Source organism: Zootermopsis nevadensis, unplaced genomic scaffold (genome assembly GCF_977971745.1).
Source record: "Zootermopsis nevadensis isolate Lab colony 2312 unplaced genomic scaffold, Znev_1.0 Znev_ptg000022l, whole genome shotgun sequence".
Classification (NCBI taxonomy): Eukaryota; Metazoa; Arthropoda; class Insecta; order Blattodea; family Termopsidae; genus Zootermopsis; species Zootermopsis nevadensis.
This window is the reverse complement of record NW_028259154.1, coordinates 25,721,455-25,739,305: the sequence shown is the minus strand read 5'-3', so window position 1 is coordinate 25,739,305 and position 17,851 is coordinate 25,721,455. Positions and strand designations below refer to the sequence as shown.

Sequence of the window (17,851 nt, the reverse complement as noted above, 5' to 3'; positions counted from 1 at the left end):
TGGAAGGATCCTGTTCATATGGACCTGTCGTCAGACAGAACACTAAATAATAATAAGATGAGGTGGTCTAGCGGTTAGGACGCTGGCCTTGTAATCCTGGGGTCTCGGGTTCGATTCCCAGCGGTGCCCAAATTTATAACTTGTGTTGGGCAAGGCCATGGTCTAGGCAACACGGAGTTTTCCTCCGTGGCATCCCAACAATTACTCCATTCACACACAGAAGAAGGCAATGGCAAACCACTTCTGGATCATCTGCCAAGAACGTATATGAACAGGTCCCAGTCCCAGAAAAGGGTGGAAGGATCCTGTTCATATGGACCTGTCGTCAGATAGAACACTAAATAAATAAAATCAAGTGCATTTGGAAACATAGAAACCTAATTTTTTTTAATATTGTTGTAGCAAAGTTAATGAAAACTCCTTAGTTTCTTTACACATTAATACTGAATGGCTAAACTGTAATTTCCCAGTATTCGTATTTACTCAAAGCCTCAGTCCCAGTTTATCAGTCGAAAAAATAATCCTGATGGAATCACACCAAAACAGAATGAAAAAAAGGGGGGACCCCCCCCCCCCCCGAGCCAGCGGTATGCAGCAGAGAATACTGAAGTTACATTAGAGGATTTACAAATAGCGTGTTTGTAAACTGTGGTGAGAAATGTTATCGATTTATTGAGGTAAATTTGCATTATATAGGGAGTATATACATTGTAAAATATTCAATGTTCAAAAAATCCATTTTCGCACAGAGGACTGACCTGGGTGTGGTGGACTGTGGCACCGGGACTTTATCAGAGTCCATTTCCCCCTCTTCCAGTGGTCCAGCACCATCGTTGAAAATAATTCATAACATAGTCCAGTGGTATTCAATTTGGGGTACGCGAAGACATCTTAGGGGGTACGTGAAATTTAAAAAATATATTATTTTATGATAAACACTGAAAAATCAGTAATTTTATTTATTTTAGATGTAATTATATACTACGTTTAACTTGAATTAGACACCAACAACTTTGGGGGTACAAAGTTGAAGAGAAATTATATCTGGGGGTACGCGAACGAAAAAGGTTGAATACCACTGATATAGTCGAACGTTCTACAGGTTGTCCAACACAAAAAAGCAGGAGTCTGATGGAAGTTCGTCTTTCACCATGAATAAAGAACACAGATTACCCACTTTCATTATTATTTCCTGCGAAATGTTAAACGCAATTTAAATATCTTTTCCTCAATCGATACTGATAATAGTGTCGATAACGGATGATTAACAAACGCTGGGGGGCGAAATCAGAACGGGGAACCCCTGAAATTTCAAACGTCGACTTCCTCATTCGTTGGTGGTAATGCACGACTAAGAGACTTGGACGAAATCAGATAATTTCTTAACCAAAACGAGAGCCAAAGGACCGACATACATTACCCAGCTACTTAAGACTTATTTTGACCCATATAAAAGCTTCGATGCTTAAATGTAATTACGCAATTCTCGGGCACCGTTACGTTAAGTCTCCTAGTCGGAACCTCATCTTAATAAAACATCCTTCAACCATAAGACAACGGCAGAAAACTTCGTGAGGGCAAGGACCGTAAGAAGTTAACAATTTTACTTAATTGCGCACTGGTAATCAAAGTGAAATAATGGACAAGACTCAGCACTTAATTTTACTCACATCTGCTGGCTACCCCTTGATATTTACCCAGATGCAGCACTGCGTCTCCCCAGGGTGGCAAACGTGGGCGAGAGGTCCAGCAGCTCTGGGCTGTTATACCTTACGGTCAGAACGTTTTCCTGGAGTCCTTACCCTCTACCCTTCTCTGAATTCTTTTACCTGTGAGTCCATGATCACGTCTTATCATTTCTCAGCATCTTGCGTCTCTGCAGTTCTATTTCGATCCCTGCACAAAATGGACCACGTTCTAAAGCCTACTTGTAATCGTACTGCAGCAATTGCCACACACCAACGCAACACCGGCGCACACTAAGTCACCAGCTCACAGATAACAGAACAAGTGTTTACCGAAATTTAGACAAGCTTAAATTCCTCCGCCTTTATCAAACCCGAAGATCCATTACCATGTTCACGTGAAGGAGCCACTGGAAAAAGACCTCGAAATCACGTGAATCCACGTGACAAGGAGCCACTGGAAAAAGACCTCGAAATCACGTGAATCCACGTGACAAGGAGCCACTGGAAAAAGACCTCGAAATCACGTGAATCCACGTGACAAGGAGCCACTGGAAAAAGACCTCGAAATCACGTGAATCCACGTGACAAGAAGCCACTGGAAAAAGACCTCGAAATCACGTGAATCCACGTGACAAGGAGCCACTGGAAAAAGACCTCGAAGTCACGTGAATCCACGTGACAAGGAGCCACTGGAAAAAGACCTCGAAGTCACGTGAATCCACGTGACAAGGAGCCACTGGAAAAAGACCTCGAAATCACGTGAATCCACGTGACAAGGAGCCACTGGAAAAAGACCTCGAAATCACGTGAATCCACGTGACAAGGAGCCACTGGAAAAAGACCTCGAAATCACGTGAATCCACGTGACAAGGAGCCACTGGAAAAAGACCTCGAAGTCACGTGAATCCACGTGACAAGAGCCACTGGAAAAAGACCTCGAAGTCACGTGAATCCACGTGACAGGAGGGTAGTACTAAATAGTTCTTGTGTAAATAGGGTTACAAGGTAAAGGATTGAATTCATCTGGCTTCTGGAGACCTGCATGCGGGGGGGGGGTTAAATTGCATTAAGCGAAAGGCAAGTCACAGAAGACATCCCATCTGCGTTTAGATCCCATCCGTGGTCTGTCCCCTTCAGTTTTCACACTAAAATTCTGTGTGCATTATCATCTAACAACGTGCATGCTACATTCCATACCAATCTCACCCTCCTTAAACTTATCGCCCTAATAATATTCGGCGAAGAGTGCAATTCTCTCCAAGTTCATGTCCATATGAAGAAGGAAAACATAAAAATACTTCTCAATGACTAGTTCAGCGACGACGGAGGACAAGATATGTTTTATCTGTTCTATTACTTATTTATAAATTATTTAACGGGGAGACTAAGGACAACCACGAGACACATTAGCGAGGATAACGGATTTAAAACCCGGTATTTTAATCGAGTACGTCACCTACAGTAGGGAGACATTTACTATGGGCGATTCTGTAACTGTCCAAACATGGTGCAGACGTGACATGTCGACGATAATATAAAACAGCAACATGTGTTACCATAAACGAAAGCCAGAGTGACGTAGGAAGTTTAGTCGCGTAGTTAAGCTTGTGCAACCTCACACTGGACTGCATCACAGGCCTCGAGGGGGCTCCCGCTTCGAAGACCAAGGACAGAGCCGACAGTATCCAAAGTCCACTAACTATTAACAGGCCACGTGTGTCGCTTGCGACAGGTGTCTTTTTGACAGACCGTCTTCGGGGGTGTTGCAGTGCGTAAGTGACATCTCAGCATTTCCTACTTAAACCATTACAGCCGACGCTCGTCTAGAAACATTTTCAAAAAAACCCGAAAGAAAAGAAAATACGTCTCCATGGCAACGATCAATTGGTAAATCCTGCTTGGAGTAATGATCTCTGCATTATTCTGAGAACCACAGAATGCAATCTGTGGGCAAAAACGCAGAAGAATTACTGACTGTTAAAGCAGATGGTACATTTTCATCCCGGGGTTTGAAGAGCTTATATATAAGATATTGTAGGTGCGTCATATTGTGATTTTATTTAAAAATAGTATTAAAATATATTAAAATTGTCCGTCAATGTCGGACAATTTTAATATATTTTAAGCTTATATATATGAAAAATAACACGGAAAGAAATTTCAACGACTGTAATAAGAAGACAGTCTTATTAACCAGCAAATGCAACCTCATATCATAGACAAATTATTGAATTAACCACAGCCGATACGATCAAAAAATTAAACTTACGTCTCGCAAGCCTTAAAAAATAAAAAAGTACATAAACAATGGAAGGAAAATAAACAGACAACAAGAATTGTAAATACTGCCGGTAAAAACGGACATCAAACATGCGTACAGACGAACACAAAACAAACTCGCCATTACGCGTTCAATCAAAAACGCAAAATCCCATCAATAGCATTCCTTTCTGGACAGAAATTCTCGTCTCGTGTCAGCTTCACGGACAAGCCTATCCACAGAGAGAGCACTTCAGGTATGTTGTTTGATGATTATCTGAATCTCTAGCAGGAAATCTTGGGACACTTTTCCTTGTGCGTTACGTAACTGAGCCTCGTGTTAGTCCACACGAGCCACAGGCAACCCTCAGAGCAGCAAATCTCTTTAGCACCTTCGTTCAGTGAACTGTGCACACGCGAGTCCAATTACGGGAGAAACTGGTCTGTTACGTCACGTAGCCTTCGACGGCTCCGTGCTCAAATGAAGAACGTAACCTTGCGTTCTCATTTTACGTGCGAAGTGCCATGTTCTCTCTTACCAGAACGATACAACGAAGGGTTACCGGCCCTGCTTTTATGTGTCACTGGTTCGAATCTCTACAACTGTACCCGCAGGTTTTAACCCTTTGAAGCCGAAGATCGTCTGAATATTATTTATGAATTCAGTCCGTACCGCGAAGAAAACACTACACCTCGCCATTACGAAAATCAGCTGGTTAACCCTTTGAAGCCGAAGCTCGTCTTCATAATATTTACGAATCCAGACCGTACCGCGAAGAAAACACTTCACTTAACCATTAGAAGTCGAATCAGGCGGTACCACATAAGATTTAACAAAAGGACATCCCGGTCGAAGCCTTAATAGTCACACGCTGTCCTTTCACGCATATGCTCAATAACGACTTAAAATACGCCACGGTAATTACTTTTAACCAAAGTTCCAAATTATTCTATATTCTGACGTCATAGCCTAAGAACAAGTATGATGAAGGAACAAAACCATGTCTTGATCAAGAAATGTGTAATAGAATATTCGGTGAGAACATTAGTTATTTCGAAAATCAGGTCACTAGAACGACTGGTGAGATAATTCTGAAAAAAGCATACATTAGAAACGAGGAAAGTGAGAACCGGGCAGACCCAGAAGAAGATGGAAGAAACCACGTTTCCCTAACGGAGAAACAGATCTTGAAGGTCTAACCCATGTTCACAGAGGATACGGACAATTAGATTATTACATCAACGATGACTCATTACACTGTAATTATTGTACATGAGTGTGTACAGATGACACATGCATTGCTTCATGAAGAAGGCAGTCACTGGCGTTTAAAAATGCACCGCCCCCTGTTCATTTATATAATTATTCTCGTTACGGGTGTAAGGATATTCATGCATCTTCGCGTTTAAAATTTGCATTAACACTTTTTCCCAAGACCGTAAACTCCACAAACATCTACCAATAAAGTATAAAGATAATTAAACTAGGGCAAACGCTATATAACCCGACGAAGCCAAGTGGTCGCGTTGGTTCAACGCCTGGAGTGACGTAATGTGTTACACACATCTTTAGGGCACATACACGTACTCAAGACGCCATTTCACTTATTAATTTGTTTGTTCGCGATGTTTACGGGAGGAGCAGGTTCGTGCATAATTCATGGCACTTTCCTACTGAACGTTTCAGGACATCATTTTGACTGACGGGTTACCGTAGTACGATACAAACTATTACCATTATTATTTCTTGAAAATAACCTTCCTTCTTATCTCACAAGTTTGCCACGTTATTATCGACTATCGATTGTAAACACGTTATTATCGACTATCGATTGTAAAGACGTTATTATCGACTATCGATTGTAAACACGTTATTATCGACTATCGATTGTAAACACGTTATTATCGATTGTAAAGAATTATGGGTTCTGCACGGCCGACATTGGCATAACAATCGATTTCGTGAAAAGAGACCAATAATCGATGTTGTTAAGAATGAGTCTTTCCGAGAAAGACATCTGTTTTTGTTATTTCTTCACTGCTGATGTTTAACCACTGATTTTTACCGGAAACTTCTGGTGTCAAAACCTGTACAAAAGGGCAGCGCGAATAGAGACAGTGGCAGATATGTGTTGGCTGACAACATCACAAACACCACCTCATAAAAAGTAAGCTTTAAGTGAGGAAATAACATAATATTTACATTCTCTTCGTTTTCCTTATTCCTTGGATTGTACACAAGACATTCTTTCACCCGTGTTATCAAGGAGGCGTCACATTTGGCATCATCAGACAGAAAAAACGTGTATCGGCCATACATACTGCATATACTGTGCCGACAGAGGGATATTGAAGCTGGTCTATTTGGCAGCAGCGCCGTATGAAACTGTAGTCAGATACGACGTTATCGCAGGAACATACTGTCCTCCATCTTCGGGGCTTAAGACGGAGGTAATATGTTCTCCGAAACGTTGGTATCTATCACATGGTCTAAGGCCCCGAAAACCTCAAAGCACGAAATTCGCAAGTCTTAAAAATTCACCATTTAATTTTCATTACATATGCCAACTCACGGTAATGACAAAACAAACAGGAGATTAAAATATATTTGTGGATACTTTACACCAGGGGTGGCCAACCCGCGGCCCGCATGTGGCCCGCCTTGAACATTTTTCCGGCCCGCGAGATTCATCACACTTTTACAAAATATATTTATTTTATAATGGCCAATGTACGCTTAGTATCATTATTATTATATTATCTATGTTTACATGTAAGAATAATAGTAAACACAATAATAATAACTCATTATGTTTCAATTTTTCACTCCAAAAAAATGTCTATAGTGTATCTAAATCTAATATGGGGATATATAATTTTATATGTGGCCCGCGAAGTTATGATGCATTTCCAAAGTGGCCCGAAAGATCATTTGGGTTGGCCCAACCTGCTTTACACGAAGTGAAATATGGACATACGTGGGGGGGGGGGGGGGGGGGGGGACTCACTGTTTGATTTCGACGAGCACTGCGATTCGTTCACAGAGGTCCTGTTATCAAGAGAACCGAGTTCAAGACACTCTTAATGCAAGACATTTTGTTGACGACGGGGGGTCTTCCAATTCCATGAAATTTATTCCGATCTTTTCCAACCGTGCAATTGTTGCAATGTAATTACAGTGCAAACTAATTTGCTTGAATGAAGCGTCACTCATTACGCTGGTGCGATAAACATTACAAGCCGGTTTTTCCTCAAGGAAATAACCGAAAACTTTTGACCTTACAATGGAATACGCCCACGGAACGTACACGAGGAAGCAACGCCCATCAGACTAGAAGAATGGAAGACAGCCGAGACAAGACACACTAACAAGACGAGTACAAACGTCTGTTTGAACGAGTCAGATTAACTGACAATGTATTCTGACTGCAAGTACCAGACAGAATTCTGTAGAAGATTGTAACAATGTACGCATAATGTGTCGATTCCGGCGCGTTCGTCATAACCTTACTTTTTACCACAGTAGGTCTAGCGGTTAGAACGCTGGCCTTGTAATCCTGGGGTCCCGGGTTCAGTTCCCGGTGGTGCTCAGATTTATAACTTGTGTTGGGCAAGGCCGTGGTCTAGGCAACACGGAGTTTTCCTCCGTGGCATCCCAACAATTACTCCATTCACACACAGAAGAAGGCAATGGCAAACCACTTCTGGATCATCTGCCAAGAACGTATATGAACAGGTCCCAGTCCGAGAAAAGGATGGAAGGATCCTGTTCATATGGACCTGTCGTCAGACATAACACTGAATAATAATAATAGCCCACAGATCACCCTTCACCCAGCCACTAACAATAGATCTTCACGAACAAGAACGAATGTGTTACACTTGCCCGATGTCAATGAAATCTGTGGCACATCCCGTGATAACCTTCTTTGCCACTCTCGAGGTCCACACAATCCGCAAGTATCTGAACGTACCCACAAAAGACGCTTTTCATTTCTTGTAGCGTTCGAACGCCTGTTAAAACTGTTCCGTCCGTCCGTCGGTCGGAGTTCATGCAACTCGAGAACGGATGAACGGGATTTTTCATGAAACCGGATACTGGAGCGTTTCACTACAATTTGTCGACACATTCCAATTTCGATTAATGTTGTACAACAATAACGGACGTGTTCCAGGAGCAGAGAATAAGTCGAAATGACATTTGCCTCATGCTTCATGTACAGTCACAAAGTAATTCCCCGTCTTTTAGAGAACCAGAAGGTTAATCACCGTGATCACAAGAGCATACCAGGGACCAGCATCCTTAGCCAAATTAATCTGTCAACACCTTGTATCTTAAAGATTATATTAACATCCTCCTACACACATCTGGTCACTCAAATGGTTTATTTCCTTCAGGTTTGCGGACTATACCACTGCATGCGTGCTACATGTATAACCGATGACCGGGTTCTGACAGTCACTTACTCACCTTGGGATGGGCGGAGACTGTTGGATTCCTAGCTTGCAAAAAACGCCCGAACGTTGGACTTGGATTGCACACTGTTCTCATTGTCGAAAGAAAGTCTCAAAAATAAATATTATTTTAACACAGAAACATCTTTGGTAACAGACTAAATGTGTCAGAACACATGGTAACACGATATTTAAATTAATATTGGCAACAATACACGATAAAATGTAGTTTTTATTCGTCTGTGCACAAATGTTCAACTGGAAAACACCAGTTGCAATAAATAAACTAATAACACTGGACTAAAATAAGTTCTTGTCTCATTAACCACTTTCTGACACTACGAAAATTCCACCACCTCTTCATGTTTCGTGAACCACCCCTACGAGGCGGCTACTAACATGTGAACGACTAAAAGCCCGCGATAAGAACGTTTTTATATTCACCGCCATCACCACCTACCGCGTTGGCTTCCTACTGCACAATGGCGAACAAACGAAGGAAGGGAGACATATTAGCTCCACAAGTGACGTAGCAGAATGACGAGACTGTTTACATGACGTCATCAACGCTTATCTCACAGTTCGCACGAATACGTACCATGACGTACAGATAACTAGAAAAGATGAATATGTCAGCACTGCGTTGGATAACGAAAGGGTAGTTACCATAAACACGAATGAGGGAAATTTGTTCTCACATTTTAGTGGCAGGGGGAAAGCCTGGGGCGTGTATGATGGTTGCAGGTGTTCATTCTGTGTTGTCACATTTGGCAAAATGCCTCATCACTGACCAACAGCAAATTCTCTAAGCGTAAATATCCCACCGCCTTCCCTAACACAAAATAAATTAACAATGCCAGGAAAGTATTTGTACATACCTCGACACTATACCACGGCCTACAGGGGATACAGTGTCGTTGAACAACACCGGATTTTTAAATTACTTTAATCTGAATTCTTGTTTGCATGTTTACTTATATATTTTTGTTCACTTAGAAACTAAATAAGTTGCATGTCCTACGACAGTCGTAAATCCTCCTTTGTCTGCCTAAACGTGGCTCTTAAACTAATATTTCTTAAATAATTATTAATCTATTTGTGTATAAAGCAGGTAAGAAGGGATACAAGAAATCCATATTAATTCTGGTCCACAAACGTCTAATAAAAAGCCATTTCCAACAATGAGAAAACATTTTAAAATTTAAACAGACGGACACGGTAAGGATCTTTATGTTCCCAAAATTTCCGTGACATTTGCAAAGTGAATACGCAGGAAAGAAAAAACACAATCCCAAAGTAGAGGGCGTAAAACTAGGTCGACCGGATATAAGGTTACCAGCCACAGATTGGAGATCAGCGCCTAGCCACAACACTTCGCGGAATGAGGACAAAGGATCGGAAGCACAAGAAGGAAATGTGAGATTATTACAACACATCATGAAGGCTGTGGTTGGGGCCACAACAAAGAACAAGATCGGTGAAGTACAGGCAGGATGATGTTGCGGTCAGTCAAGACGAATTCCCTAGAACCAGGCGGTCACCAATTAACAGACACTTACTGGAAAAAGAGAAAAGTTCCAGTGAACTGACAGAGACAGGGCCGGAGAAAATAAAATCTTGTGCAACGCCTCAACTCTCTCCCAGGGCTACCAACCACACAGCCGAGAGACTACGCGACAATTGGCACCATTACTCGGTCCAGAAATGTACGGCGTCTCCCACGGATACCAACCACACAGCCGGGAGACTACGCGACAGTTGGCAGCATTACTCGGTCCAGAAATGTACGGCAGCGTCTCCCAGGGATACCAACCACACAGCCGGGAGACTACGCGACAGTTGGCAGCATTACTCGGTCCAGAAATGTACGACAGCGTCTCTATCAGTAGCGGGAGACAAAATTATTATTCTGGTCTTATGACGTTCTTTCCAAGACTGAGTTGTATTTCTCGCGAAGCAACACGGATTCGTGACCTTTTGAGTAGCAACAAAACCTCAGGAATGTCCGCCACATTCTGTGCAGAGCAAGGACTCACCTGGATTCTGTCAGAATGCTGCAATACGAACCGATATGACATGTCCTTGGTTTGTAACTGCAACACACGAGTTTTTGAAAGCCCATATGTTATCTTATCATAAGACGCAAATGGCTTGCTATCTGCACAGTGCGGAAAACGTGACATTAGCTTCGTCACATTTACATATTACGAGTAATAAAGTGACCGCGTATGGATCGCTGCAGAGTTCAATCTCGGAGGGGGGAATGCTCGTATTTCCACTTTTAGTCTGTCCTGTGATGTCTTGTACACGCATAATCAGCAGTAGCCAATGAGGGACCTCCCCCCCCCCCACACACACTTCAATAAGGGGCACAGTCCTCGGCTGCGGACAGCTGAAATCCATTATCTCCGTGGGATGATTAAATATCTAGAAGTTGGAAGAACTTGCGAACGGACGGCAAATTAAACGCATTGTCGGCGTTATTTTCAGTTTACGTACTGTAACGGAGTGACGAGATGTGGTGACGTGACGAATATTTACAAAAGTGTGACCAAACGTGACGTACTGTAAGGGCGTGACGAATTGTGGCCACAAGTGTCAAAACGTCACAAATATTTTCAAAACGTTACCTAACCTAACAAAAGCCACTAAACAAACTTAACCTAACCTAACCAAACCAAATCAAACCTAACCCAACTTAACCAAACCAAACCTAACCTAACCAAACCCAACCTAACCTAACCAAACCAAACCTAACCCAACTTAACCCAACCTAACCTGTCGTTACTTCATATAAAGTACTGCAAAGTAGCAGAAATTAACCGAGCCGTACGTAACTTAACGTAAGCTTGCCGAAACGTGACTTAGTGACTAAGCGTGACCTGCGTTCACGTCGTGACACGGGATCACCGTATCGGTATTGTACGGCGGAAGTCTCAGCATATTAAGTTCTTTGTCTGCTAAAATCTGATTAATCACATAATATTTGTGCTTTGACTTATTTAATTTGATTAAATCGTACATTTGAGCTTTCAACACGTCACAAAATGGGATGTTTCTTTCCAACAGCCAGGCTTTCATCTCGTCCTTCTTTGATTAGGACGTCTGTGGTTTGTCTGTCCGAGTGTTGTGATACGAGGCGTTATGAATGACCAGAAAGGAATTTGCAACGAACACATGGCATGTTGTTAACACATCACAGTCACAGGACAATAATTATCAGGCTTCTACACTGCTGCACTGACACAGACTGTACTGAACGACGAAAACTCCTTCCTTCCTTCATTGAGTGGTCCGCATACTAGACACTCCCTACTAGGTCAGCGGTCATAATCGGTGGTTCCAGTTCTAACCATCGCCACTCAAAGGTGAAACGTTCTTCAACATTTTGAACCAACATTCGGGAGGTATAACAGTGTGAAATATTAGAAATATCACGCAGACCGACCAGCATTTGAAACGGCAACTTACCTCAAAATAAAGCCGAAGGGGGGGGGGGGGGCGAGAATAAAATACGGAAATTCCTCTAGAACAAGCGACACATCTCAACTCTGAAGAATGATGAAGGAAACCTTAAAGTTCAACACTTAACTAATAAGAAAATCCGTCTGCTGAAGGAAAACTCCACTCCCTTCATCCATATTTGCCTCAGATACATTTTATAAACGTTCCATCCGAGCGACCTCTTCTCTTTAGGATCTCCAACCAAAAACTCTGTAAGCATCTTTCACCTCCCCCCCCCCACCATGCGGGCCACACATCCCACAGCACCTCCTTGATTCGGCGGAGAGTCAGACTTCTACTGACGTAAATTCGTACGCTTACGATAGAATCGATTGAAAATGACTGAGCACAAATCATGAAGTTAAGACGTAGGAAACTTTAAAAAAAAGTGTAATTAAGAGAGATGTTTACAACAACTCTTACTGAGATAACGTCATAGGAGCAATGCTACTTCCACACAAAAAAATATTCAAACACACAAACGACATTTATATAAACTAAAGACCTACAGATGCCTTCCAACCTATCTTACTTACGATCCATCGTCTCCATTTTTTTAAGTCTGCGTGATATTTATCACACAACTGTCACGTTTTTAGTCGGATATTTGAGTCGTAACTTCCGGGTATAAAGCATGAGTTTGCGTAATCTACATTCTCAATCATTTAATTTGAGTAAATGACTTCTGCGAATAAGTGCGCGAACTATACCATAGTACACACGAAATGTTTTTTCATGTGATTACGACAATCAAGGCCAAGGTCAGACGTAAAAGTACCGAGCATAAAATACGTCAATTTCGAACTTTGGTCACACTAACGAGAGTAAAAAGCAGATGAACGAAAATTTTTCCGAAATGTTAGCGGAATTTTAAGAGGCGTTAACAACCGCTAATTACAAAATGACTTACAGAAAGCAGTGAACGGCAACGAACATTTTACAACTGAGTTCCTGTTGGCTTACTCATTAAAATCTTTCTTTCCTTGTAAATGCATGTTGAACGACTCTGCAGTCCTTCAATAGCGTATGTTATCATGCAGTTCAGGAACACAAGCGCTGAACATACCGCGATTACGCGGTATTCGTTTATGCACGTATACTGTGACGCATAAACTCACCTGTCGAAACTAGACGTTTCGGCGGATGGACAAAATGTTTGTATAAGTACGACCACACTGACAGCAAAGTCAGAAGCGATAATTGTATGACTCTCTCCCACGTTGATACGAATTTTAGAATGAAGGAGGAAGAAACAAAGAAAAACGAAGGAAAGAGAGTACGAGGTGCGATCGGAAAGTTTCCAGACTGCGCGTATAAAAAAACCCGTACACTTATCTCAGGTATTAAATTCATCCATCACCCTCGAAGTAGTTCCCCTGGGAGTGAACACAACGATCCCAGCGCCGCTGCCAAGCCTGGAAGCATCCCTGGAAATCTTTCTTTGTCAGCCTGTCAAGCACCATCTGCGATTCTGCCTGAATCTCTTCTATTGTCTCAAATCTCCTTCCCTTTAGCTGAATTTTCATCTTTGGGAAGAGGAAGAAGTCACACGGAGCTTAGAAAGGAAGTTGGGGTCGGTTCTTGCAAGATCTTTGAGCTCCTGACAAACGAGAAGTCGATTCTGCTTCTGGTCCTCAGACAGGATGCGTCGCATGTGGAGTTCTTCCTTTAGAATCAGCTGACAGGTCCCATAGCCTATCCCAACAATGTCGCACAAGTCGTTGATGGTACGACGTCGATCTTCGTAACATTTTCGGGCGTTGTGCTCGAAGATGGTCGTCCAGAACGCTCGTCATCATCGACAGAGGTTCGACCATTTTTTAAAACGTGAATGCCACACAAAAGTTTGTGCACGACCCATTGCGGACTCCCCAAATGCTTGCTTTAGCATTTCATAGGTTTCCGTAGCCGTTTTGGCGAGTCTTTGGCAAGAGATTCAGGCAGAATCGCAGATGGTGCTTGACAGGCTGACAAAGAAAGATTTCCAGGGATGCTTCCAGGCTTGGCAGCGGCGCTGGGATCGTTGTGTTCACTCCCAGGGGAACTACTTCGAGGGTGATGGATGAATTTAATACCTGAGATAAGTGTACGGGTTTTTTATACGCGCAGTCTGGAAACCTTCCGATCGCACCTCGTATACAGGACTCCTTGAGAGAACATCGCGGCGCAGAAAAATCCATTTCAACATGACCAGGAAACGAGCGTATCTTTCCTCATTCTTGTTGCACAAGCTCACAAATACAGTCAACTCAAAAAGACATGTATTTCACAATCCTTATTTACTTCAGGAAAACAGTTCCTTGCGTAAAGATTACGGTTAAAAGGAAAATACAATAGAAATTCATGGCCATATCATAGGTCTAAAAAACACAGGGGTTATTCAACGATGCACTTTGCACCGCTGTCATATCCTTCACACGAAGATGCTTGCACTATGTCAAAATACGTATCGACGATTACAATTCGATTAGATTAATCACGTCACGTTATAACCTCCTTACACCTCTCCGTCAATTGTCTTCAAAGAGTCGAAACGCGTCGAACAAGTCGACAGAATCTCTCGTCGAAAAGTTTCCGGTCTTTGCAGAAACTTTTCACAGCGTTGAATAAAACATGGAGTAAACCAACATTTGGTACAGAACGTAACAAGTGTAATCGCGATAAGACGCGAGTTAGGAAAATGGTTTCGGGTGATACTGCAGCCCCCTAGAAAGATAAAAGTCTGGAACGGAAACCACCTTCAATATAAAAATGGAAATGCTATGATGTGTAGCTTCCAACAAATCCGGAAAGACTTCGGGAACAACTGTAGGTCGGCGAGGTTCAGTCCCCTAAAGACGTACGGAATATGTCACCATCTGGAGATCGAATCTGGAGCATTCATACTCCCGTCCCCGCCTATACGCCGTCGAGGTGCGGTGCTTAGACGCTGGAAAAAAACTTTTCCTTCCCATGAGTTCCAGAGAAGGATTTTAAAAATCTTTCACAACTCTAAAATCGATACGTGATTATAACAATTTCAAGAGAAAATTAAGAATATACTAAATTTCGGGAATTCTTCCTGTCTGCTGTCTTCAAACACACATAACATTAATTCTATATGTTGCCTGTAATCGTTTATAAATATTATCAACCCAGAAGGGAAAAAATTATTTATTTTACACCGAGAGGACATGGAAAAGGTTAAATCACCTAAGTAACTAACTAGATGGCTTACCGAACCCGAAGGTTCATCACCGAATTAACCAAAGCCCTCCACCGGACCCTGTCCTGGGCCAACAAAATCCAGTCTCCTTCAACTCCTATCTCCCATAGATCCCGCCTGACATTATCCTCCCATCTACGTCTAGGTCTCCCCAGAGGTCTCTTCCCCTCAGGCTTCCCAAATAGTGGACCCAACCAACCAGATGGCTTACCGAACCCGAAGGTTCATCACCGAATTAACAAAAGCCCTCCACCGGACCCTGTCCTGGGCCAACAAAATCCAGTCTCCTTCAACTCCTTTCTCCCACAGATCCCGCCTGAGATTATCCTCCCATCTACGTCTAGGTCTCCCCAGAGGTCTCTTCCCCTCAGGCTTCCCAAATAGTGGACCCAACCAACCAGATGGCTTACCGAACCCGAAGGTTCATCACCGAATTAACAAAAGCCCTCCACCGGACCCTGTCCTGGGCCAACAAAATCCAGTCTCCTTCAACTCCTATCTCCCATAGATCCCGCCTGAGATTATCCTCCCATCTACGTCTAGGTATCCCCAGCGGTCTCTTCCCTTCAGGTTTCCCAACCAGTACCCGGTGCACACCTCTTGTCCCATCCATGCGCGCTACATGTCCCGCCCATCTCACTCTTCTCGACTTAATCACCCTCACAATACTGGGGGAGCAGTACAGATTTTTAAGCTCGTCATTGTGCAGTTTTCTCCACGCCCCATCGTCTTCCCTCTTAGGCCCAGCATATTTAATTTCATGTTGTGACTCGGTTTTAAGTTTGACATTTACCTAATACGAGCAAAGCTTACATGCGATGTGTAACGTTCTTGGAAGTACCGAAGGACAGTTTCCATTAACAAAACCACTCAAAGACCCAACAAACTCCACGTCATGTGAAATGGCTCTTCAAACAACTAAAGCAAACATGCCATTATTTTCTGGTAATCGCAGAGAACTGGAGTTACATACGTACATTTTCCTTGAAAAATCTTCCGGATGAATGTCGCGGTTCAGTGTGCACGCGGTGAATTGCGAAACTGCGGTCAGGGCCAATGGAACAAGAAAGTCGGACCTTTATAACAAATGTTCCCGAAAACACAAATAACATTACAGGTAACATGACGGAGACGTCGTCACTGTGGGATCTGTCCAACTCCGGCCTGCCATTTAATCCGGATTTAAATAAACCTTTGGAGCAGTGTGAGTGATGTTTAAAGCGGAAGTACACGAAGTTACATCTGGTCTTCAAAGAGTAAAAAAATTCAGGTATCAAGAAGTTTTTACAGACTTTTCAGCGTTTTCAGACGGCGTCTACTTCGAATAAAATTTCGGGATACAATCATGAAATAAAATGAAAACCACCCAATCAACTTCATGTGTTTTCCAAAAAATCGTCATGTGGGACAAACAAATCGGTCCAATTCCCACTAACCCCCTTCCCCCCCCCCAAAGGGCCCCGGTCAGGTATCATCCAATTTCTCACATTCTGCCTCCATCTTCGGGTCATAATTATCCGTCATTGACGTCATGCTCGCAGTCGAGTCACTACACTTAAATGGCATTGCTGTATGTTGAGCCAATAGGGAGCTTTTACGAAGAAAGGGACAACGCACCCTTTTCGGGCAAGGACAGCTGAGTAGACAATTCGCAGAGTCAGGAGATGTCAGATTACCAGGTGACGTCGTGCATCCTGGTTAACTCTCACCTTTTGTACTGTGGCATGTGATCTCAAACTATGACACAAGGATTGTTCAACGGAATCGAATGACGTAACAGCTACAAACAGAGATGAAAGCTAAGGTGGCAAGGTTACAACCCGCGGCCGTGACGGCGGCAAGACTTGGCTGGCAATCGAAAAAAAACATACTTCAGCAACTACTAAGACATTTAAAACAAAAACAAAAAGTATGACGCCTTCAAAAATTACAGAGGGACTCGGATATGGTTCTAATCATTTCTGACTTCGGTTTTTGATTCTGAAGAACGGCCAGCCTCAAGGCCTTAGCACATGAAAGGCGATTCTGACATCCATGGGGATGGGCAAACCCCAGAATCGGTCTGGAGAAAAAAACATCTCATACCCCTCTCAAGAATCAAACCCCGACGTAGCTCGTAGTCTAGCCACAATCACGACTGAGTTATTAAGTCTCCTTATTAATCGTTTCATTGTGAGGAGATTATACAGAATGATGTAGCGGTGATGGAAAAGCCTACCTGGACCATATGGATGATTGTGGAGGTGTACCAGGTGATAACAGGTTTGCCGAGACACACAGATGACTGATGTGGCAACCAGGTCTCGATCCACATCACTGGAACCAAAACTCGCCAGGATCAAACGAAATTATGAACGTCCGAATGGATCTTCCAAGTGCCTTGACGATAACCAGAAATGCGGTTCAACAAGAATTCGTTCCCTAGATTAACGTAACCAGATGACGGAAAAGAAATCAACGAAGCAAGATATTTCTTCAAAAATTCTCAAAGATAAAATTCAGGCACGTACGCGTAATTACTTCCTTCGAAATGACGGAACCAGCATCACCGTCTACGCGTACGTGTCGAGTCTACATTTGCGCTACAAACGAGGTCAAGACGCAGAGTAAAGGCGTCTCATATGTGGACCCAAACAGAAGGCAACCCCTGATCTTACTCATCGCGACAGATTTACCCACGGCGCCAAAGCCACTCCGAACGGAATCCTCGCGGAATCCTCGCGTCATTACGCGGGGCGCT

General features: G+C 42.9%; 1 protein-coding gene across 9 annotated transcripts in view; it reads right to left on the bottom strand.

Moving 5' to 3' along the window:
* LOC110839157 (uncharacterized) overlaps positions 1 to 17,851 on the bottom strand; it is a 42,022-nt gene that overhangs the window by 9,844 nt on the left and 14,327 nt on the right. Inside the window, exon 1 of one of the 9 annotated variants that reach the window (XM_022083064.2) lies at positions 17,330 to 17,440. The exons of 6 other annotated variants lie outside the window; for them this stretch is intronic. In XM_022083064.2, coding sequence (XP_021938756.1) covers positions 17,330 to 17,425 — 96 coding nt within the window. In that variant the 5' untranslated portion in view covers positions 17,426 to 17,440. Of the gene's footprint in view, positions 1 to 8,418; positions 8,904 to 10,438; positions 10,601 to 17,329; positions 17,441 to 17,851 lie in introns of those variants that run through there. 2 more of the 9 variants (XM_022083066.2, XM_022083065.2) reach the window with 2 other exon arrangements.